The sequence below is a fragment of the Photinus pyralis genome, unplaced genomic scaffold (assembly GCF_008802855.1).
Source record: "Photinus pyralis isolate 1611_PpyrPB1 unplaced genomic scaffold, Ppyr1.3 Ppyr1.4_LG6, whole genome shotgun sequence".
Classification (NCBI taxonomy): domain Eukaryota; kingdom Metazoa; phylum Arthropoda; class Insecta; order Coleoptera; family Lampyridae; genus Photinus; species Photinus pyralis.
This window is the reverse complement of record NW_022170663.1, coordinates 32,644,773-32,667,992: the sequence shown is the minus strand read 5'-3', so window position 1 is coordinate 32,667,992 and position 23,220 is coordinate 32,644,773. Positions and strand designations below refer to the sequence as shown.

At 35.5% G+C, this 23,220-nt stretch overlaps 4 protein-coding genes across 6 annotated transcripts; 2 read left to right on the top strand and 2 right to left on the bottom strand.

Annotated features, from left to right (window-relative positions):
* The first annotated feature begins 1,099 nt into the window (after positions 1-1,099).
* Positions 1,100-3,435, top strand: LOC116174984 (cysteine desulfurase, mitochondrial). 2 transcript variants are annotated; one of them, XM_031493022.1, is made up of 6 exons: positions 1,100-1,303; positions 1,357-1,433; positions 1,482-1,736; positions 1,781-2,405; positions 2,793-2,925; positions 2,971-3,435. In XM_031493022.1, exons 1-6 carry the CDS (start codon positions 1,201-1,203, stop codon positions 3,122-3,124), a joined length of 1,347 nt encoding a protein of 448 aa, XP_031348882.1. In that variant the 5' UTR covers positions 1,100-1,200; the 3' UTR covers positions 3,125-3,435. The 2 variants fall into 2 exon arrangements, with proteins under 2 accessions (XP_031348882.1, XP_031348881.1); XM_031493021.1 differs by having other exon boundaries at positions 1,351-1,433.
* A 977-nt stretch (positions 3,436-4,412) lies between these two features.
* On the bottom strand, positions 4,413-6,241 carry LOC116174987 (ras-related protein Rab-30-like). Its single transcript, XM_031493026.1, has 3 exons — positions 5,747-6,241; positions 5,455-5,699; positions 4,413-5,407 (listed from the first exon to the last, which is right to left on the bottom strand). Exons 1-3 carry the CDS (start codon positions 5,924-5,926, stop codon positions 5,206-5,208), a joined length of 627 nt encoding a protein of 208 aa, XP_031348886.1. The 5' UTR covers positions 5,927-6,241; the 3' UTR covers positions 4,413-5,205.
* A 953-nt stretch (positions 6,242-7,194) lies between these two features.
* LOC116174986 (activating signal cointegrator 1 complex subunit 1-like) lies at positions 7,195-11,001 on the bottom strand. The gene is made up of 6 exons (XM_031493025.1): positions 8,756-11,001; positions 8,618-8,708; positions 8,310-8,565; positions 7,741-7,904; positions 7,518-7,693; positions 7,195-7,463 (listed from the first exon to the last, which is right to left on the bottom strand). Exons 1-6 carry the CDS (start codon positions 8,907-8,909, stop codon positions 7,207-7,209), a joined length of 1,098 nt encoding a protein of 365 aa, XP_031348885.1. The 5' UTR covers positions 8,910-11,001; the 3' UTR covers positions 7,195-7,206.
* Positions 11,002-13,686: 2,685 nt separating this feature from the next.
* Positions 13,687-19,590, top strand: LOC116174985. Of its 2 annotated transcripts, none has more exons than XM_031493023.1 (2): positions 13,687-14,089; positions 16,637-19,590. In XM_031493023.1, the coding sequence occupies exons 1-2, from the start codon at positions 14,017-14,019 to the stop codon at positions 17,884-17,886; spliced, it is 1,323 nt and encodes a 440-aa protein (XP_031348883.1). In that variant the 5' UTR covers positions 13,687-14,016; the 3' UTR covers positions 17,887-19,590. The 2 variants fall into 2 exon arrangements, with proteins under 2 accessions (XP_031348883.1, XP_031348884.1); XM_031493024.1 differs by lacking the exon at positions 13,687-14,089 and adding an exon at positions 16,142-16,583.
* The last annotated feature ends 3,630 nt before the right edge of the window (positions 19,591-23,220 follow it).

Below are 23,220 nucleotides of genomic sequence, written 5' to 3'. Positions count from 1 at the left end.
GTTTTTTTCCACTTCAACATGGCAGTGCTAATCATGAAAAGCGGCAGATCGGTGTGACCCTACGGAGTCATTGGATTTGATCCATTTTGAATAAGCTTGTTATATGTGGCATATAGGTCAACTGTGCAAAGTTTGAACGAAATATGTCCAAGCAGTAGTTATCGTGTTCACAGACAGACATCAGACACCATCGACTCATTTCAAAAGTTTGCATCGCAAAAAGGTTTAAGTCTTTTCGCTACTGCCTATAACTCGCATACCATTGTAATATGCTCATACGAATGATACTTGGATTCAATTGAGCTGGTACGTTTCCTATAATAGTACAAGATCCCACATCATAAGGTAAGGTCAACCTTCGCCCATCTATTTACCGAGTGAAAACATTTGTTATAATCTTAATACGTAAATAAACACAATGGAAATGGGTTGCCTAAAAAAATGAAGTCAAGAGTAGGTATCCTTAATTAAAATTATTTCTCTTTGCTTCTACCACATGCAGAGAGCGCATGCGCACTCTCTTACATCGATGCGTACACCACGACCATTGTGCTCTCGGGCGGAACGGGGATGTAGGGTGTTTCCTCAGCACTTACCTGAATAGTTTGTGGCCAAAAATAGCTTCCGATTTGCTTGCGCATTCATACTTGTGCGCATTTGCTCATGGATTTGTCTGCATGTGTATGGGCAGCTTTTGTCCCAGGTTTTGATTATTTAAGGTCCCAGGCAACCTTTACCCTAATTTACCCAGCATCGAGATCCTATTGGTACGAAAAGCGGGCACCTGTCACTTACCGTTTAATATAAACCCAATTTTTTTTTAATATGCATAAATGCATCTATTTATGCAAACCTTCAGAATATGGATTTATGTAGGTACTTTGAAATCCGTATACATACAGAACAATTTAACTGTGCATATGTCTCGAACGCAAGAAAAGCGTGCAATTCCATAAAAATATTGTATCAAATTATAATTATTGCATTGTATGAAAAGAAAAGCAATAACAGGGCTTTTATTATGTGGGTTAAAGTTTCCCGCTATTTTGTATTTTAATTCTAGTCTATTTCAATAGGTGGCAGATAAATCGAAGCATAATCGAAGTAACAAAAGTGAAGAGGAAAGTGATTACCTCCTAACCTAAAAGTATAGAAAGTGTTTTGTATTTTACCTTTGAGATTATATAAATTTTAAAGAAAATGTATCGTTGTATAACTAAAATAAACCTTTACAACTCGGCCATTCTTTCAAAAAAGTGCGAGCCGCTGACATTTCTTACAAATTCTCGTTTTCTTCAGACTGGTAGTAATATTGAGGTTATCTAAATGTCACCTAAACTAATCGGAAAGTTTTAGAAACAAATTACAACATCAAAGAGCAAGTATTCGATGGAAGACCATTATACCTGGATGCTCAAGCAACAACGCCCTTGGTAATTCATTTTCAAATTGTGGCAAAATTATAAAGCATCGTCTTTTAGGATCCTCGAGTTTTAGACTCGATGCTTCCGTATTTGACTTCGTTCTATGGAAATCCCCATTCTCGAACACACGCGTACGGTTGGGAATCCGAGGAAGCCGTGGAGAAGGCGAGGACGCAAATTGCCAATATAATAGGTGCAGATCCTAAGGAAATCATATTCACATCTGGAGCGACTGAAAGTAATAATATATCGATTAAAGGTGTTGCAAGATTTTATGGTGCAAAAAAGAAGCATGTTATCACAACGCAAACCGTTAGTTAGACCTAGTTAAGCCATTTTACAATACATTTTTTTAGGAGCACAAATGTGTGTTAGATTCTTGCCGTGCATTAGAAGGAGAAGGTTTTAAAGTCACTTATTTACCTGTTGGCGAAAATGGTATACTTTCCTTGGAGGATCTTGATCGGACTATTACACCTGAAACGGCTCTTGTCTCTGTAATGACCGTTAACAACGAGATCGGTGTTAAGCAACCGATATCAGAAATTGGACGAATATGTAAAGCGAAAAAGGTCTTTTTTCACACTGACGCCGCACAAGCTGTCGGAAAGGTGCCCATGGATGTTAACGAGATGAATATCGATTTAATGTCGATCAGTGGACATAAGATTTACGGCCCGAAAGGAGTAGGCGCTCTGTACGTGCGTAGGAGGCCGAGGGTAAGACTAGAAGCATTGCAAAGCGGTGGAGGACAGGAAAGAGGACTGCGCAGTGGCACCGTTCCAACTCCTTTGGCTGTTGGAATGGGAACTGCATGTGAAATTGCCACAAAGGAAATGGCTTATGATCACAAATGGATGGAAAAATTAAGCAAGCGATTAATAGATCAAATTTTTGGTAAACTTGAGCATGTTATTCGAAATGGAGATCCCGTTCAGACTTATCCTGGCTGTGTTAATCTATCATTTGCGTATGTTGAAGGTAAATCAGTGGGTCAAATCTTTCTGATGTACAGTTAGGGAATACTTGATAGTCCAAAGGATTGTCATACTACAGGGTGTTTCCTGTTTCCCCGACTTCTCACTAATGAGACGGAAATCATTGTTGCGCTTGTTATTCTGGGTTCTGATCCAAAAAGGTCACATTTGGATTTTTTAGCGCATTTTCTCAGCAAAGCACTTTCTTTGTATTTCTGAAGCCATATCTCCTTGCACTTTTCAAGAGGCTTTGTTTGTTTTTTTTAATTTAGTGGTTTATATCCAAAAGAAATTTTTTATTCTAAAACTTAAAAGGTTGATCAAAATCAGTCAATATTTCTGGACCAATTTCAGTAGGAAATGTACCTATTTATTTTATAACATTTTGTAGGAGAATCTCTTCTAATGGCTCTGAAAGATGTTGCCTTGTCCAGTGGATCAGCTTGTACTTCGGCATCATTAGAACCATCGTATGTGTTGAGAGCAATAGGTGCAGATGAAGATTTGGCGCACAGTTCCATAAGGTTAGTTGTAATCAAAATGATGTTAGTCAACAAAAATTCTCTTAGATTTGGTATTGGTCGTTTTACAACGATCGAAGAAGTGGATTACACTGCACAGAAATGTATATATCATGTTACAAGGCTCCGAGAAATGAGCCCGTTGTGGGAAATGGTACAAGAAGGAGTCAATTTGAAAACGATCCAATGGTCCCAACACTAAAAAGTGGGTGTGAAAGAAACAACATTTTATAAACTTACCGTGTACCAATGCACTATGCAACTGAAAGAGAAGCCATTTTGTTGCATATCCTCATTAAAATATATTTTATAGGTTGTAAAATTCCTCGCTTTACTATTGTAATAAAATTGATTATTGCTTATATAATGTAGTACATGAATGTACTCTTATAAAATGTGCTGTGATGTTTTATTGCTTTCTTTTACTCATGGCACCATCCGTCTCTCATTTTTGTTTTGATAGGTATTATTTAATGTTAATAATAAAATACGTACACATATTGCTATGTGCAATAGTAGTATCTGATCACTGCACCACACACACAGCACCTCTCCAGCTACCTCAAACAAATCAAAATTCAAACTTAGAATTTTATAATCTCTCCTTGTACACAACCAGCATCTGCTACAAGAGAACTCCTGATATTGACTTAAATTTCACAATTCGAGAAACTAGGTGACCTTGATCAACTTTGTGTCAACTTTGTTGACAATTCCAAGAAATTCGTAGTACGTTTATTTGTACCTATTTTAGTTTTTAACACAACAGCTAATAGTTTTCTTATATAAAAACCAACAAGGGGTTTTCATTAAACATATGTGTCGTGACAAATGTGCGCACGGTACTCAACTTCAGAATTACGACCTACAATAAAAACATTTTAATCTATAAACTACAATAGTACAAATAATATTTAATATAAATATAATAAGTGATGCATCAAAATTTAGGAAATTTGACGCTTTTTTCAAAAACTCCAAAATATCTAGGGTGGTCCGTATGAAAAAATATAATTCAGGGTCGTACAAAAAAACCAAACACCCTGTATAAAAACTATATCGCAATGGATTCCACATAAGTAAGTGCTTTAAGAAAGCTTTTACCAAAATCAATTATTTTTACTAATAAAAGAAAGTTATGGAGCATTAAGGAAATCGACTAAATTTGAGAAACGCTCCCATTAGAGATAGCAAAATTCTGTTTGCATCAGTGATTTTCTCTTTAAAATTGGGCTCCAGACGCCTAGGTCCATTTCTTTTGGTTTTGCTTACTGTTTGCAATATGCTACAAATTATGTGCGAGAACTTTGTGTAGAAATGTATTTGGAAACTACCCTGCATGCGTCGATCTTATAGAGGGCGTTACATTTGACTTCACTTGCAAATAAAAAAGATACCACAGCGAATATTTTTTTTAAATGTACTTTCGTCTCTAAAAAGAGTGAAGAAAATGTGATTTTCCTCCCTAGTGCAGAAAGCAAAAAACAATTGCTGCGTTAATCTTAATATTTAAAATTGAAATGTACCCATATCTAGGTTGCTATATTGTGTCAAACTTCATTATTGCATACGATAATTTTGATTGTAGTTTCAGAAAAAATGTGTAAAACTTGAAAAGAAAGTGTTTCTCAACTACGGTTGTGTGTCAAATTTTGACCTCAAGTTGAAAAACTCCACTTTCTTCTCTAGTATTACTATTGCTTATACAATTTCACCATTCACTGGCTAAAAACTCGTATTACAAATCATTTCGTTTATTTGAAAAAGCTCAATAACATGAGTGTCTATGCTACTCTTCATTATAGTTTAAATGTGATGATTGCTATATGTGTTATACATTCAGAATTATAAATATATCAAGTTCTTCTCTGTTATATTGTGCTTGATTATTATATTATACATCCTCAATTCAAATGACTTGATTTGACAATGCGTACTGCCATCCTTAGCAAAAAGTTAAGGACGTTTTTGGAGTTGTTACACTTGCATTTCGTTAGAAAATAAACATCTTATAAATTTGGCTTAGAATGTTTATTTTGTAGGAAATGGGCGTGAAAAACTTAAAATAAGATGATTTTTAGTGTAGGATGGCAGTGTAAATTAATTTAAAAAATTTTCAATATGCATATTACAAATAATACTCAGTCAGCCTACTTGAAAGCTATGTAATGATCACAGCATGAGAGGACGTCATGGATTCATTTGTTTGATCAGTTGTGCAAGATTATTGGCAGGCAGTTAAATAAAATTAGTGCGACTAGATAATCTTTGACAAAATAAATATTAACATAAGCATGAGCCTTCTGCCGTCTGTTCGTCAGCCGGTAATACTTTGAAACCGTGGTGCTTCATTGTTTGTAATTCCAGACGTGATCTGTTCGATTCTGCCAAGTGACAAGCAATATCGGTAAACATCTCCTCGATTCCATCGGCAAGTTTGCAAGATGTTTTGTACACGCCGCTGATTAGATTGTGACATTGTTCACTAAAATTCGTAAATTTATCTATGAACAATAAAAGTTGACTTTGTACCAAAATGTTTCAATATCGGCATCAGTCACTTGCGGTTTCTCCCCTTCCAAATCGGACTTATTTCCGCAAAGAAATATTTTGGCACTTTCTGCATATGTCACCACATCTAATAAATGTTGTGACAAACTATGAAAAGATGCCGAATTGTCTAGGGAGAACACTATAATCGCTGCTTCCGCGAACTTATAGTAACTCGACGTAATAGACGCAATTCTCTCCATGCCTCCAGTATCCCATAACTGAAGCTAAAAGACTCGTTTATAATTGCGATGTCGGTGTAAAGATGACTTACTTTTAAGCTTTTGTCACCGACGTTGTAGGTTTTATCGAAATGATCTAGCCCTAAGGTGGATTGTCGATCTGTAGCTGTAACGAATGTGTTATTTGTAAATCTTCGAAATAGCGAACTTTTTCCCACGCCATATTCTCCGCAAAGTATTACTTTTTGCTCGGGGATTTTAATTGTTGCCATTTTTATTTGTAAATTCACAATATCATCACAAAATACTCACAACTTTTGTTAAAATAAAAATAAATATTGGACTTGCTTGGTCGATAATCATACAACTGTGGGAACATTTCTCATACAACTTTGACGGAATTTATAAATCCACAAAGATTCATAACAGCAAATATGTTGACAACAGAGGTGGTATTCTTCCGAATGCATCTGATCTGTATCAACCAATAAAAAAACGATACTAAGTTTTACCGTTTACATCATGACCCAATTTTTAACGTTGCAGTTCTTGAAAACCGCCAACACCTCACAAGGTAACATTTTGCGCAGCAGTAATACATAATACCCCCCACTCAAATACATGAAGTAAGTAAATCAACTACGACAACAAAATGCAAAAGAGAAAATACACAAATAAAATATCTCAACAAAACACAGGAGACATCATAAATGCAAATGAAAAACATACAAATCTATTTAGTACAAAAGCACATCATGATATTGTGTACGATTAATTGCGATAAAAGAACTCGTAAAGTGATAAATTGCATGTACATAAAAAAGCATCAAAATGACGTGGCTCTACTCCAGCCTTGATTACCATAAATTCAGATGAAAAGTACACGTAAGAGTATAGCTAAAAGTAATGAGTATTCATGTTAAAATCTATCTTCGCACAAGTAAAACACATAAGTAAAAAAAATGTTACTTTTGGAGAACCCCCATGTCGTATAGCTTACGCACCGTCCCACGAGTAAGAAAGTAACAGATACAGCGAAAAATCGGACTATATTAGCTACTTCTTTCACGGATTATAGTTAAATCAAATCGTACAGAGCAACACTGATAATAAACTTCCTGGTGAATACAAATACTGTACAGTAAGTATAACAAACAAATGTGGTACAGGACACTTCAAATAGGTATCAGCATTTTATGCATACTGTAAATAATAACAAATTGTAACATAACATTGAATGGTTAATTAAGTACAAGAAACAATAACAACTATAGTTAACCCTTAGATCATATATATTGACATGTATGTACTTTCTCCCCAAGCCTAATTATGAAAATCCCCTGGTCTTTAGCATCTGCGCAGAACGATCGAAATCGAAAACATAGCACAATTGGTGTATACAGAGCGCAACGTATTTTTGTATCAAATGTAAGTGTGTTGCCTAACCGTAGAGGTAGGCATAGACAAAGCAGGTAGGTTACCACCACAGTACCTGTAGTCTTGGCTAAGGTTGCAAAGGAGAAGGAATGGATACAAAAACTCTCTCTACTCATTACTTTAATGAAACAGTACATAACGCATCATAATAGGCGCCCTCTGATTTTGTAAAGCGAATCGAAAGGTGAATAAAATTTAGAACTGCTTCCCCGAAATTATAATTTTTAAACTTTTTTAAGATATAACTGGCATCAAAAGACTTCCTCCCCTGTTTCTCTTCTCCCTTCTTATTTTGCTTGTCTGCTTTTCTAAATATCGAGTTGATTAAAGTTGCGTGCAACTTCACATTATCAAACTGTTTTCGAACTAAACCTATAAGTAAAGGATTACTACAGACTGTAGACAGGCACATGGTGAAATGCATACCTTTATTTGTAAAGTAAGTATAAATTTCATCTGCCATTCTCTGCAGTAAATCGTTATACTTTGGAGGTTCAATTCTTATTTTGCCATACAGGACATCTACATCAGTTGGATCGTCGTTCATTATTTCCACTCCTTGCAAACAGATTTTTAACGGCTCCGCGTTTTGAAAAATAGGCCTGCAAAGTTGTAATTGAAGGAAAATAATATTTCACAATGAACTTACCTAATCACTGTTTCATTGCACTCTTTTAAGATTCTAACGGCATGTTCTTCTTCAACGTTATCAACAAGAACTAATGGAGCAATTGTAAGATGAATTTTGTTTGGATTTTGAAACATCGATGGATGTAGTCCGTTTATTTTAATGGACTCGTTCAGTAATGTGGACTGAAACAACAACAACCCCATAAGAAATGTATTGAAAAATGACTTTCAAAAATAATATGTTTGTTACACCTCCAACTTTCTGACCCTAAGTGGTAGTGGCGAAAGGGCCCCCTGACTAAAGTCTAAGCGAGTACAAAATCAACATGTAATAACCCTGAAGAGAACCACAAGACTCTTGTGGTAATAGTGTAAGTTCAATTGACTGTACCCACTGCCCATACAATGCATCAACCATAAACTGGACTCACTTTTGCTCCTTATACTAAAGATACATACACGGCGATTTTAGCTAGAAATTACTAATTGTGAAATTTATTTGAGTTTTGTTTTATGACAATACACAAATCAAATCTCATGTTGATGAGAAAAGACTTTTTATCCAAAAATATTATAAGCAGAACTTACCTTAAATGAATCAAAATTGTACTTGATTAAATCACTAATTAAGGGAATTGAAATAAAATGAGTCAGTCGATGTTTATCCCTCGCTTGCCACAGTATTAAATCGATTCTATTCTTTGCAGTAATCACATCTCGTTCATTTTCCCCATGGACTGTAACATCAGTGCCACCTTTTCTTATTTGTATAGCAGTTCTTGTTTCCTGTTCTATTCTCTGACGAACTGATCCTCTGGACCCAATAACAATACCCATAAAGCAACTACAAAACGTACCACAATAATGAAAAATCATGGCAGACATAAGAAACTTACGAGGGCACATGAAATTTGATAACAAATTTGCCCGAGTCATTTACACTCAATTGGAAATTGTCGTCTATCTCAGTACAGTTTACTAACTCGTCTAAAAAGCTGAACTGATAAAGTGTTCGTACAGAAATGTGCATTTACCATGTTCTTCGTAAGGCGCCAGGTGGTCAGTTGTACTGTTGTCAGCTACATCTAATTTAAAGTTCTGAAAGTCCCTAAAGCAATATCCATCGACTTTTATCACATTGGGCCTAGTAATATCTAGAGGTTCGCTGGAATTAAAAATGGGATCCATGTCTCTACGTGAAGTGTTTTATGACAACCAGAGACAGTCCTTGCTGCCGTAATTAAATCAAACATTCGGCTAAACCGTTCCTAAGCACCCCCTCGAAAGGGAACACAATAAATTAAATAAAAAACTGAAGAGTAAAACGTTTTGTATTTGTCTGCAATGGTAAAGTAAGGTTAAGTTTCTTAAAAGGGTACATTATATACTGGGTGATACAAAATATGCAGGTACTGGGTGACTAACGTTTGAGTGTTGCCAAACGTAATGTGACACGAACTGTCAAGAACATCTACACAAATTTTAAAAGGTGGAATACGGATACCTAAAATAAGGCAAATTTATTCGCAATATTAACATTGATTTAAAATTTAAGATTTGAGAGCTTAAACGTGACGTTCAGCGACGGCGAAACCGTAGGACCCAAGGAAACCGCGGCGCGGCACTGGCTGCTTTAGTATAATATTGATTAATAATTATTTATTTATTTATTATTCCTCTCTTGTTCTGGGCCCTCAACAGACTTGCGCCCAATTACAGAGTGACCCCGCATAATGCTTTTTAGAGGTGCCTCTGCAGAAGGTCTTAAGTTGTTCTATACACTACTCCGATATTTACCTTACGAATTAGGAAAACTGCAGGAAAACCTAATTCGGAGTAGCCGGTAGAATGTTAATAGTGTTCTCACAAGATATGGGAATGGACCATCTAGTACCAAAGGATCGGGGATAAGTGGACGCGGGAGAACTGGGCAGCCGATCGAGACAACTACATGGGCGGCATGGGCGCCAGAACAACTGAAAACAGGGACAACAATATTTAATATTTTTTTTACTTGGGATCTTTGATTAAGTCTATACTCAAAACTTGGACTAACTATATATATAATTGACTCTGCCGCCAAACATTAAAGCCATCGAAACATGAGTTGATTATTTTTAAATTTTCTTAATGACTTGCATAGGTTTATGACTTATGAGGTCCTTGAGGGAGATCTAGAAAATTATCTCAGTATCACTTGTCCAGATACACGTAGGTAATCACAGTGTACGGCAGACAATAAAAAAAAAACAAAAATTAGAAACTGAATTGGTTTCGACCTAAGGTTTCGACAGGATAGTGCACCCGCTCACAACCCCCTAATTGTGCGAGAAAACCTATCGGACAAATTTTCCATTTTCCAGAATGATATACATAGATGATGTCTGATAATAGGTATTCTGGCACGACTAGAGCGTTGTGCACAGGTTGAAACCAACGACAGTTTACAACTTTTTTTAAAGTGGCATACCTACATCGTTGTATTCGCATTTAACTAAAGATGTTGAATAGCATCTATAGTGTTTGAGGCGGCTGTTGTGTTCACGGTTAATCATTCCAAAATGTCCAACGAATGTAAGAATGAAAAAGACGCATTTTGCCATACTCCGCTATTATATGACCGCATTTGAAAATGTTAATATTGCTGTTAATAGACAAATAGTCAAATACATAAGTAAGAGGGGAAGAATTGTTTCTCAAACATCGATTACCTACTATACGTGCGAAGCAAAAAGTTTCAAAAAATATCTCTACAAATAAGAAAAGTCCTTCAATTGTTAGAATATATTTTACACTTGTAGCTTTCTCATAACACAACTCATTTGCATATACAATGTTAAAATCCACCCACTACAACAAATCGTTATATTATTTTCAAAGAGGGCGTCGACAGGCAGGAAGAACAATAGCCTTGATTTCTATGGAAAATTGTGGTCCTCTTTCCAGAAAAATGAACGATGTCTTTTGTAACGTAATGATCATTTTCTCCAATAATGTCGTAACAGGTCCCCATGATTGAAACACAGTCGCCAATCGATCACGCAAATGTTCGATAGCCAACTAGTATTGCGGCAAGATTATCCCATACATAACGTAATCGCAACAGCGCATTTTCGAACTCATGTTGGTAGGTGCTATTATGACCACTTCTTCCGTCAGTCCATCCGTCCGAGGCTTTAACTACTTTTTTTCACTACTAGCGTCTGATGACATGATTATTAACCTTTTTTCCACTTGTAAAGTAGGTTTTCTCGGCATTTGTTCAAAGTGGTTAATAATGTGGACATTATTAACTAGTAGCATAGAGTAATTAGTCAATAATGAGAACTGTCACTTTTAGAAAACACAACCCGAAATTTCGCTCAATAAACGTTTGGACAAGTTCTCTTAAATGAATAATTGCCACCATCAGCCATTTCCAGAGAAATTACATACCTAAAATTATCACATTTTGAAAAAATTCGAACGAAATTACTCTTTGAAAATATCTCAATGACAGAACAAAATATGGCCTGTTTGACTTGTACTTCTACTTGATGGACATATTAAATTAATAAACAAAAAATTCTGTCCAACCGTTCATTTTCTTATCAATATAATATGTTAATTTAGAGGATTTCAAGTGCTAGTAGTGAAAAAAATAGTATATATAAGTACCACGGTAGAGAAGTCTATTATTGCCTTCGCACCTTACACCCCTCGGCGCAAGCGCCTCGAGATGTAATCTTGGTGCTCAGGCAATAATACTGTACTTCTCTACCTTGATATATAATGTACTATTACAGTTTTCATGATATTGTAACGGAAACGCTCCAGACATGACGTCGCCTTTGGCGCTCTGGAATTTTCTACGCGCGTGATAGTGGGATTTGTATAGGAATATTCCAGACTTATCCGCTAATTACGCGAGTGTTCTGGACTTACATTGCTTGCGTGTATAAATGGTTGCGGACCGAACATCGCAAGCAGTTTTACTACCGAACGAGATCGAGTACGGACGAAACATTGAGCGCGAAAATCTGATATAAATTGCGAAGTGTGTAATATAAATAGTCGAAATAAATTGTACAGTTTTTATAGTGTTTTAGTTTTGTTTAATAAATATTGATATAAATCGAACCCGAATTTATAAATCACGTTACAATATTCAGTTTGTTGTATCGCATATTTTAGACATCTTGATCAATCCATGGAAACTGCGCTAAAGTTACTTGCCTTAAGTAGAAAACATTTTTTTTATTTTTTATTTTAAGGAGACAAACTTTTATTTCGAATTAGCGCTCAATAAACTCCTTTCCATGATAAATGAGTACTTAATAGCATAGTGTAATATGCTGATAACTAAGTCAATTAACTAGGAATACCTTGCCGGATTAAAATTTATAATTTGGACTACCTGCACTGTACAAAACATATACCTACCCGCCGCGAATTACTTAAAAAAAATGTGCGATGCTCCACATGTTTTTAAAAGGAGCACGTTTCCGTACCGAGACGGAGTGAGTCTGACTCACACTCACACAACATGTTTTTAAAAGGAGCACGTTTCCGTACCGAGACGAAGTGAGTCTGACTCAACATGCCTCAGACGAACCCTTGCGACCCCCAAAATACATGCTAAATGCTTGCAAAAACTATCGAGTAAACTATAAACATGACGTCACTGCAAGGCGTTGCTTTACCTAAACATACTGACACTTCAGCATCGCTTAAACCAAAATACATTTGACCTAGGGGGTTGACCTCCGAAACCCAACATCTAATCACTTGAATGAATGAACAAAGGTTACACATACAATCTTTTTGACACAAATATTACAGTAATTTAGGGATAGTAGGTACGTCAGACAGCTTTGACTAGCGCAAGGAATCAATCAATTGTTGTTTTTTCATACCTATAGCACAGATATTTTATCTGTGCCTATAGATTGAAAAAATTAACTCTTTTGTAGAAAATGAAGTATGTGGTTCCTACCGTGCCGCAAAACATAAGTGAATTAGTCGAACACTTTGCAAAAGCGTAGGTTGGCAGGTATATGCAGTTTATAATCATACTGAAAAATTCAAACGAGGTATCTGCACTCTGACTCTGGTAAACACTTGCTGCTCGCCGTAGTCGAGCTACAGTTTCGGTGCAGGAATATCTTATATCTCTTCCCTTAGCTACAGTTTATTCAATGAATAAAGTTTATTACATGGTACCTACTCAACAAAAACTTAACAAAAACCCTCAATTTCTAATTTTAAAAAGTGGTTGTACACGGACTGGTTGTACAAAATTTGCACCGTTCAAATACTGTATTTTTGTTTGTTATAAGTAAATTTGAGCAGACGTTATCGCATCAAACACTACACTCTCCTTTTATTGTCTAAAACGATGATAGCTTTTATCGATTTTAATTTAAAATTATATTCGACCTTCATGAAAACGTATAGTAAATAATACAATCTATGTTTACAAATTACCTAAATGTCTCCACTTTTTGATCATAAGACACATTACGACGCACATAGTACCTATAGGAATTGTCCTAATCCGACATTCCTTATTTGAAAAAAAAAGTAGGTACCTACCCATGATACTTGTTAAGTTGTAGTATCATGGTAGGTACCTACCTACTGATGAACTTTATAACAGTTTGAAGCATAGACGGGTACCCTACAAAAAAAAAATGTTTTCACTTCGTCCAAAAGTAACGAATAAAGAAGGGCAGAGTAGAAGAGGTTGATTTACAAATACAGGTCCCCATTATCAAGAGGTACACTATGTATTCAAAACAAATCATGAAACATGCAGTATAGAGAATATGAATCAGTGATTCAAAAAAAAATAGATTTGATTACTTTAGAGTGTTAAATAAACATTTTCTATAGATTAACAACATCCAAACAAGGACATGTATATAAATAATAATCAGTTCCACCATTCTTACTTGTGGAAATTATTTCACTTCGATAAATTATATTTTTATCAGTATCATATCACGAACTTCGAAGTAGGTACATAAAACAATGTGATAGACAATTAATAAAGTTTTATTATACACCTATATGTAGGTGCCTATCGTTTGTGACGACAAGTTTACCTGTATAAACGAACTACTCTTGTCATTTTCTTAATGAATTTTAATGAGCGTTAGGAATTTCCAGAAATTATAATAACATAGATGTACTAACGCGAGTTACGCAACGCAAATTGTGAAAAACATTAACAGAATACTTAGTACCTACTTTAAAAAGTGTCTATAGTGTTCAGTGTCTTAAATTGAAAAACGGTACCTATTACACCCTCATAATGAAACCATCTGCGGGTGAAAATGTTATTTATTACAATGGAGTTCGTTATTCTTCAATTACTAACTTGGGGAGTAAGTATCTATACAATACACGACCAAGTGTTGCAATGTTACAAATCTACAAAATAAGGAAACCTTGTGCCATTCATTATCATGGTAACACGACCTAGGTTAATCAAATGAAAATTAGTTTGAAAATCCGTTAAAACCACTATGGTACTTGATCTTACAAATAAAATAGCATGGGCAGTAGTGATAGATAAAAATTAACTTTTAATATGTTTGACGTAACTGATATAATCTATGTAGGGATCTAGAGCTAGAATAATAGCGATTTCTTAACCCAGGTCCCATGTACCTAATACTGTATATTATATTGGCAATATTAGGTCAATATTGAAGGACTATCTACCTGAAGGAAACTGTCTAATTAATAAAATGTAAGGAAAACTATAACTATTACAAAACTATACTATGCAGTTCTAATAACCGAACGTAGTAGTACATACAGTGGGTATATTTTGACAAAATTGTAAGTCGTTTATGTTCCTTTCACACAAAAGCTCTAGGTGCAAACATTCTACCTTTTACTATAATGTCGGATACTAAAGAAATCACTTAACAATGGTTATATAATGTGTTCAAAGGAGTCTTTATTCTTAGCATAATTAATTACAGATCAACGCAAGTGAAACCATCTATTTAGGTGTGTGTTGATTAATTTTATACGTCATATTTTCATTTAATAAACGGTTAAACAGATCACTTTACTACACAAGAACTAAATTTGGGGGTCTTCCTGCCTTGGCAACGTTTTGATCAACCCTGCAAAATGTTCATGCATATACCAATTTTATGGAGGAAACGACAAAATTCATTGAGTTGAACTAACCACATTTTGGCACCTTTATGGTAAACTAGCTGACCCGGCATACGTTAACATCGTTAGGTATCCATTTTCTCTTTATATAACTCGAAATGTGGAGCAATGATAATCCACGTTTAAGAACTCAAAACCTTCCCCATAAAATTCAATTTATTCAAAACATTTGATGTTGAATAATAAGGCTAAGGCGACATGTTTCCGCTAACAAGCCATCATCAGGTCCTAAAAGTTAAACTAAATTAGCTAAAGTTAAAACCGAACTTTTAGGGCGTGATGATGGCTTGTTAGCCGAAACATGTCGCCTTAGCCTTATTATTCAACATCAAATGTTTTGAATAAATTGAATTTTATGGGGAAAGTTTTGAGTTCTTAAACGTGGATTATACGTAAACATGTTTTACCTATGAATATTCAATTCGAGCTCGAATAAATAATAAAAAAGATTATTTCAAAAACATGTGTCAGTACCTATTGTAATACTTTTTAAGGCACAACATTGTTAGTTTTGTTTTTTGAGGTGTAAATAAATAATGTTGAAAGTTTTTCGACACGGTAACAGGCGACATGCAATTGACTATGTGAAAAACACGGTTTTTCCAGATTTATCTCACAAACACTTATGGGCTGCCTTTTGTGATTTATTTACCGTACCTTGGAAACGCATCTGGAAATTGGAGCCGTTTGAATTCGAATGGCATGTCGTTTGGAACCATTAGGGATGCGTGAAATCAAAACGTCTTCCCCTTTGTACTTCCCTTCCAAAATTGTGACTGACGTTGTCCATTACTTTCTTCACCGCAATCCAGGTGCCATTAAAACAAATGTGGCTGGTTTACATTCCGCGACATCATATGATTACTGATCCAACTTTTAATTGCCGATTATGTGGTGGTGGTTTGCACCAGAGCTGATGAGTATTTTGCTTACGCTACCGAAAACCAGTGCGTATATGGTCAAAGAATTGTTCTACACGTTTCGAGTACCTACTTTCTACGCTCCTATCTCCGCCATCGCAAATATAATAAACGTTCTTACTATATCTTGTATTTATTGTTTCTATTTTCAATCTATCGACTTAAAAACTTAAAATTTAATGAATAAATTTAGACATTCATTTTTTGTTTGGTGGAGTATAGCTATTGCTATTCATTCGTTAGTAAATTCATTTGAATTTGATAGTCTCTACAGTGAGCGACTAAAACATAGAATAAATTCATTTAAAAATCAGGTCTCTTTAGGTATAATGTGTGCGAGCGATTTTTTTGAAACCCTGATTTTAAATGAATTTGTGCCATATTTTAGCCGCTCACTGATTTATTTCGTAGTGAGACTTTTGGGTTTGGCCATTGATTGTTAGTGTGTATAATCAATGGTTTATGGTTTGGCTTTGGCAGTACCATTGTATATTTTACACAATATGGCAGTACTTTTGGCTTGTATTCTAGAAAACTTTTGCAATAGGCGTAGTTCAAACGTAGAAGTAGAGCCAATCAATGGTAGTTCAGAGGTTATGCACCTTTGTATGCAATAAACATAACCTCAAAACCTAAACATTGAACATTGTGCAAGAATGTGTTTATCAATTCCAAGTTTATGCATAAAAGTTTATCAGTTTTCCAAACCAATTTAAACTTGATTTTTAGATATGGATGTAGTTTTTTTCAGTTCATATTTAACCATGTAAAACGATTGCAATATCTTTTCGAATCATTTTAATGCTTGTTACATTTCAGAAATTGGGAGCATGCATGGAGTCAAACGCGTTGTGGTCTTCTGCATAATGACAACAGTTCTACCTGCAGCACTAATTATTACCCCTTTATATCTTCGACATGTTGTATTTGCTGACGTTCCGTATGCCCTAACTGAATCCGACGTGGTCGAGATAAAAAATGGAATATCATCCATCTTTTGTGCAGCACACAGCTTACAAATGAACGCCACGTTTAACGCTATACAACTGCATAAATCGCCCATTTTAAGTGATCAACGTAAGCATATACGTCTTCGTAAAGCAATGTCTCTCCCAGACGACACTTTAGAGTATTGGGGATTTTATTTGTTAAAAGGCGCTACTGTTAACCTGAAAGTGTGCTCACGTTATGATGGCGCACGAATATTGGTCGTTAGAGGTGAGAAAAATCTACAAACATGCGGATTAATGGAACGCAATTTTTCCAAAATTGGCGCAACAATGCACCGTGAATACAAGCAGGTTAAAGTCACCTTTGAGTCTGCCGAAGATGCAAAAGATCACATATTGACCGAACCCCCATTAATGGATGGAGGAGAAATTGTGGACGATTTTCATCCTCATTCAGAAGATCTCTTACTTGATAAAACAAAACATCACTCTTCTAAAATTACGAAGGACGAGTTGCAGCACGATCTGTTGGTGGATGATGACAAAGACAAGGTGAATCGAGTGAAACGAGACACCGGTCACCTTCTTGATACAAAAATTGAGCACGGCGGAAACGCTCTTAATTTTACTGACAGCAGCTCAGAGGAGACTAGTGCATCTAGTTTTGAAACTAGCCTATTAGACTGCTACAATGGGCAAATCCTCCTAACCGAAGCTTTCCCCCCGAGCCATTTGTGTACAGGCACTCATTATTTAGAAAATGGGGAACGAATGGAAACAATTCATAGCATTGTGTCTGATGGGTATTACTATTACATTTTTTACTCGGATAATGATAGGGAAGTGAATGATATTTACGGTGTGTTTGATATACACAAACCGACACTATTGGTCCCTACTGGGTCAGAAGCAAAAACGTGCAACAATATCACAGAATGTGTGTTTCCTATGGAATTTTGGACAGATGAGACTGTAATAGTGGAAGTTCCCACGAAGGAAGGTATAGTATACCAGCAAAATGACACAATACTAATTAGCACTTGTCAACCCAGAATGTCGATATACATTATTTTTCCTGTTGCCATAATGTTTCTTATTTTAGCATGTGCCTTTATATGAGAAATGGTGTTTTACAATGCTCCATGGTAGGTAGACAAATTTGTACAACATTTATTTATCTACAGAGTGTTCCATTTTTTATACTTTTATAGGGTAATTGTTTATGCTATCCAAAAAAAGCGTATATGCGTCATGTGCTCTTTCTGGGTCAAACTTAAAATGGTGAAATCAAAATTTGAAAAGAGATGCAGGATAAAATCAAAAAAATTTCAATTTCAGAATGACCTGATATTTTGTTAGTTAAAAAAGAGACAGAAAAATGTTTATTACAAAAGTCTCTTGAAAATTATTGTTGAACAATTTTCCATTTTCAAAATAAATATACAGAGTCAGGTATAAAATCTATTGGACCTAACATCATTTTTTGTAGTGGAACACTGTATATTTTAATCTAATAAGATAGCATATTAAATTCTCACGTCAAAAATATAACACACCAGCACATGACGCCTATATTACTTTTTTGATACCACTAACAACTACAGAGATACCTTATAAAAGTGTCGAAAATTGAACACCCTGTGCTTCCAACATACACATATTCATTTAAGAGAATACCTATTCTTCTATGAATCCTTTTAAATGGACATCAGATGATTAGAGAATTGAGCAATTTGCAATAATGTATATGATTTGGTATAGGATTAAACAAGAACTTAAATTTCTAAGAGACTGATTCACGCATTTAGCACTACTTGAGAAACAATTTACATTACAGTGAAGAATATATGCATCATTTTTATGTTTTATTTATTATACCTTTTGCATGTGTGCACAATGCACATCCTTAATTCAGAGATTATCATAAAATAAGTACTAAATGTTTAAAGCTTTAGTCCCAATGGGACGATACATGCTATTTAAACTCTCGAAAATCTGACCTAAATTCAGTAATGCTTTGATGTTGTACATTTAAAAGGATACATAAGGACGTTTTTGTGTGTATTAGACCGAATCGACCTTAATCCAGTGTAATTGCTAAAAGATTTATGGTGGGTTTATATCGGGCGATCAAAAATGAGTGACTGTCGAGTCGCCTTTGGAAGTACAAGTTAAGTACGATTTCCCTTGTAAACAAAATTTCCAAAGGTGACTCGACGGTCACTCATTTTTTATCGCTTTGTACAATCATTATCATTAGTCCACCAAGCTCAGGATGGTTTCGTTGGCTAGCAACGCGCCAAAAACCTTTGTTTCTATTGGCTATTTCTTAATGATTTCTGATTGTCAACTAATAATAATGATTGTAGGTATAAACCCACCATTTCTCATTGTAACATTAGTAACTATATTGTATGTACTGCATGATAAAGAAAGGACTTAACGTTTATCTCTAATAACATCTATCTGTGATAACTACTATTAAGTTTTAGCGTAAGATTTCTGTGTTTGCCGCTCTCCTAAACAGTCTTTCACTTTAGTTTTAGAATTATTTTGGAACTTCCCTTGTATTACAACGCAACTTTTTAATATTTTTTGCCACTAATAATAATTATGTTTTATCGTTACTATTGTTTTATAATACATATCCCAAAGCATTTATTTTATGCCTTATGATATTTGATCAGAATTAGTTTATATTTGTGTTATGTTACTTATGTTGCCATTTTGAATGTATAGTATTTCAGTACAAAATAAAAGACTGCTTTAATGTGAAAATTAAACGGAAAGTACAATGAACTTTATTTTTTTTCAGTTCGTATTTAAGGTTTTTGTAAAACTAAAACAAATAAATAGCCTACCTAACTAAGCAATGAGTGGAATTCATAGATCTGTTCCTTAGTCTGGCTATTAGACTGCACCGCATTGCCTCTTTCCTGACGTAAGATTATACAAGAATCTGTAGCATCATTTACTGCTTTCCATTTGAGTGCGCGAAGCTCTGGTGCAGTTCGTTCGGAGCAGCTCATTTTGCACACATTTGAATTGACATTCACAGTACCTAAATAACGACAAAATTGTTTCAAGCCCCAAACGAATAGGTGGTGCATATGGGGACAAGGGCAATCCAATTTCGGGCGCGTCAGAGCTCGAAAGAACACAGGACATCGTGCACGGTACAGCTTAGAGCTCCTCTTTCACTCAGATGGAAAGCAGTATTTGTGTAAAACAAAGAGGGGTATAGGAGCGCTGCTAGCTAAATTGTGCAACCATATTGTGGTAATGCAGTGTAAGAAAGAAAGACGTGAACAGCCTTGACTCCGTCTACCCTTTGATTATATACTAATCAAAGCGTCTACCATACCACACTTACCATTTCGATTTACGCGCGCGACTCCTCTAGTGGAAGTGTGATAACCTGAGATGAGGCTCTTTCTTCCACGATATTGCTTCGTAGTTCCTACACTTGTCTTTATTTTACGCCTTGTTGTAAACTGAAAAGAGGCATCGATTGACATATAACTTTAGGCCACCCTCATTTCAGCCAAATACAGGATATGAAGCACTAGCGCGAAACCGTCTCTTAACAACTCAGCGTCTTATAATGTTTTTCAACCACCATTGATCATATAGGTAATATGCGTGTGTTTAGAAGGCATTGTAAGGTATTTTCTTTCCAATTTTGCCAACATTCCTCCAAAATGCTATGTAGGTATCCCAAGGTGGCACACAACATAAATACAACGATACGTAAAAATTCGGATCTCCACGTAATTTTGGCCCACCACCGGAAAATATGACATATACAGAGTGGCCCAACGAGAAGTATACAGAGGGCTTTTAGGGTATTAAATTTAGAAATTTCGAAAAATCCTCGAGCACGTCAATTTTGTATTCAAGAGGGACAACTTTTGGAATACAAATCACCAACCCAAGTCTTCACCCCTCTACGTAGGGAGCTTAACCCCTAAAATTTTAAATGGAATCCTATGGCAAATGGCACATTATTTGAAAGTCATTTTAATCGTGATTACTAATCTGCTTTGCTTTTTAAATTCTATGCATTCGTTTCGGAGTTATTCGCATTTGAAATGGTTTTTTCCCCTGATTTAAGTCCTTTAGATTACTTCTTGTGGGGATATTTAAAGAATAAAGTTTATGCTACTCCGCCCGGAACATTACAAGGGTTGCGAGCACGTATAACCATAGTGTAAGAATAGAATACACTATGGTGTTGAAAGGTTCCACCCTGTATATACAGCTTACGACGATACATACATTTTTGAGAGTTGGCAACCATGCAATTTCTAGGTGGGAAAAAAAGTTGCCTGCGCCACCTAGAAAGCACGAACGGGAGTTACGTTTGGCATCTGGTCTTGAATGGAGGTAGTGAACGTTTCGCTCCATAAATGTTTGTTGTTATTTTGTGTTATTTAATGCAGGTAGTAATTTTTGCATTTCTTTATATCGTATTTGTGTTTTGTATGTCGCATTTTATATTTGTTGTGTGTTTGAATCTCTGTTTTTGAAATTTGCTTTGTTTAACCGCAATGCAATCATATATGTGTGATACCGTTATGCTATTGTTTTTAATTGTTTACATTTTTGGTGTAATGTTTGCTTAATTTATGTTTATTGATGTTGATTACTTGGTCTTGTCTTTGAAGTTACATTCATATAAGTTTTCATTTTATTTTAATACTTATGTGGAAATTGCTGATTCGTTTGATGTATGTACTGACTTGTTGTATGTTACTAACAATTTTCTCCGTGAATGAAGCAGTCTCGGGAAGGTGGAAAAAGAAACTGTAGTATATAATTATGTGTTAGGGCACCTAATTCCGTGCACTGTCTTCGACATCCAACTGTAGGTTCGAAACCCCGAAACCAGGGGCGGACTACCCATCTTGCAGGAGCGAGATTACGCTAATCAAAGCTCTTCAGTTTAGAATCTATGTGTGATAAATGAGTGGCGATTCAATAATTTCCACATATTTTGTTTTTAGTCAAATTTGCCTACAAGGCCATGTAGTTTTCCATCTTGCTTTCAACAAAAGGACTTTATTGCACCAAAGATGAGTCACATCCTGTACTTTTAACCCTTTCTCAGAATCTTGGTACCTGCTTCTACCTGACCCATTGTCCCCAAAAACTTGCTTTTAACCTTGAGTGTAACCATCCTTGTGTATATGCATTTACTATCTTTGTTAACTACTGCTTAAACTTTTACAAAATATTTTGTTAATTAACTTTTGGACTGTTTTAATCAAACTGCAAGGTTTTTCTTACGTCGTACTCTTTTTATCCTTGGCAGTGACTTTTGCGAGAGTACGACACCTTTTGGCTTTGTTTGTTTTGTTTATATTAATGTACATCAACTAAATTTCCGGGTTTTCACAATCATAATAATTACGATCATTATTAAACAAACTTCTCACAATTTCAGTGTTTTATTTAAAATTCCTTCCCTACTGTGCTTCAGGTCAAAGCGTTGTCTACAACTAACGTAAGGGGGCCCTGCCTTAGATGTTTTATCACGTGCCACTTTTCAAATTTAAGCGGGATCTTGTTTAGTTTTAGAGGGAATAGTCATTCGGGTGGCCATTTTTTAAAACGTTGCCGGGTTTATTTTATTTCCGTGTTCTTGTAGTGTGAAGTGAGCGTAGAACCTGGGGGTTAAGTACACTACAGTGTCAACAATTTCGAGCGATTACTCCTGAAATCTTGCAACATGTACGGCAATGTTTTGAAGCAAACCTTTATTATTGCATGGAAGCAGGCGGAAGGCAATTTGAGCATTTATTGAAATAAATGTTGTCTGTTTAAAGTTATTTGTTATTTTTTGCACAATTTAAACCTTTTTTAATACAAGGTGACTTAGATCGCATTTGTGTTGTTTTTTAGAAGAAACCATTTCAAATGCGAATATCTCAGAAACGAATCAATAGAATTTAAAAAGCAAAGCAGATTAGTAATCACGATTAAATTGGCTTTCAAATAATGTGCCATTTGCCATAGGATTCCATTTAAAATTTTAGGGGTTAAGGCTCCCTACGTGGAGGGGTGAAGACTTGGGTTCGTGATTTGTATTCCAAAGGTTATCCCCCTCGAATACAAAATTGACGTGTTCGAGGATTTTCCGAAATTTCTAAATTTAATACCCTAAAAGCCCTCTGTATACTTCTCGTTGGGCCACTCTGTATACTGACTCATGTCAGTCAGTGCACCAGCATGTCTAGCACAAGGGTGAGTTAGTATACAAATAGTGCACATTTTTTAACCTACTGCTTATTTTTTGAAACTTGCTGTAAGTATATGAAATCACTCAAATTAAGAGAGAGATGCCGCAATGAGTGTGTTGGGGCGTAAGGCCGGAAAGAAATGGCGATAGGCAGCGAGATTCTTGCCCCATTCATTGGCTTTCAAATGAACCGCCTATGGTAGAACTCTGTT

Bases quoted from the DNA above. Each gene is read 5' to 3' on its own strand.
- LOC116174984 (XM_031493021.1), top strand. From the start codon at position 1,201: ATGTATCGTTGTATAACTAAAATAAACCTTTACAACTCGGCCATTCTT. The intron at 1,304-1,350 runs GTAGTAATATTG...CTAATCGGAAAG, and splicing joins TTCTCGTTTTCTTCAGACTG to TTTTAGAAACAAATTACAAC. The intron at 1,434-1,481 runs GTAATTCATTTT...ATCGTCTTTTAG, and splicing joins CTCAAGCAACAACGCCCTTG to GATCCTCGAGTTTTAGACTC.
- LOC116174987 (XM_031493026.1), bottom strand. From the start codon at position 5,926: ATGGCAACAATTAAAATCCCCGAGCAAAAAGTAATACTTTGCGGAGAA. The intron at 5,700-5,746 runs GTAAGTCATCTT...CGAGTCTTTTAG, and splicing joins TCGGTGACAAAAGCTTAAAA to CTTCAGTTATGGGATACTGG. The intron at 5,408-5,454 runs GTACAAAGTCAA...TACGAATTTTAG, and splicing joins GCCGATATTGAAACATTTTG to TGAACAATGTCACAATCTAA.
- LOC116174986 (XM_031493025.1), bottom strand. From the start codon at position 8,909: ATGGATCCCATTTTTAATTCCAGCGAACCTCTAGATATTACTAGGCCC. The intron at 8,709-8,755 runs GTAAATGCACAT...TCAGCTTTTTAG, and splicing joins GGCGCCTTACGAAGAACATG to ACGAGTTAGTAAACTGTACT. The intron at 8,566-8,617 runs GTAAGTTTCTTA...TACGTTTTGTAG, and splicing joins ATCAAATTTCATGTGCCCTC to TTGCTTTATGGGTATTGTTA.
- LOC116174985 (XM_031493023.1), top strand. From the start codon at position 14,017: ATGAAACCATCTGCGGGTGAAAATGTTATTTATTACAATGGAGTTCGT. The intron at 14,090-16,636 runs GTAAGTATCTAT...GTTACATTTCAG, and splicing joins TTCAATTACTAACTTGGGGA to AAATTGGGAGCATGCATGGA.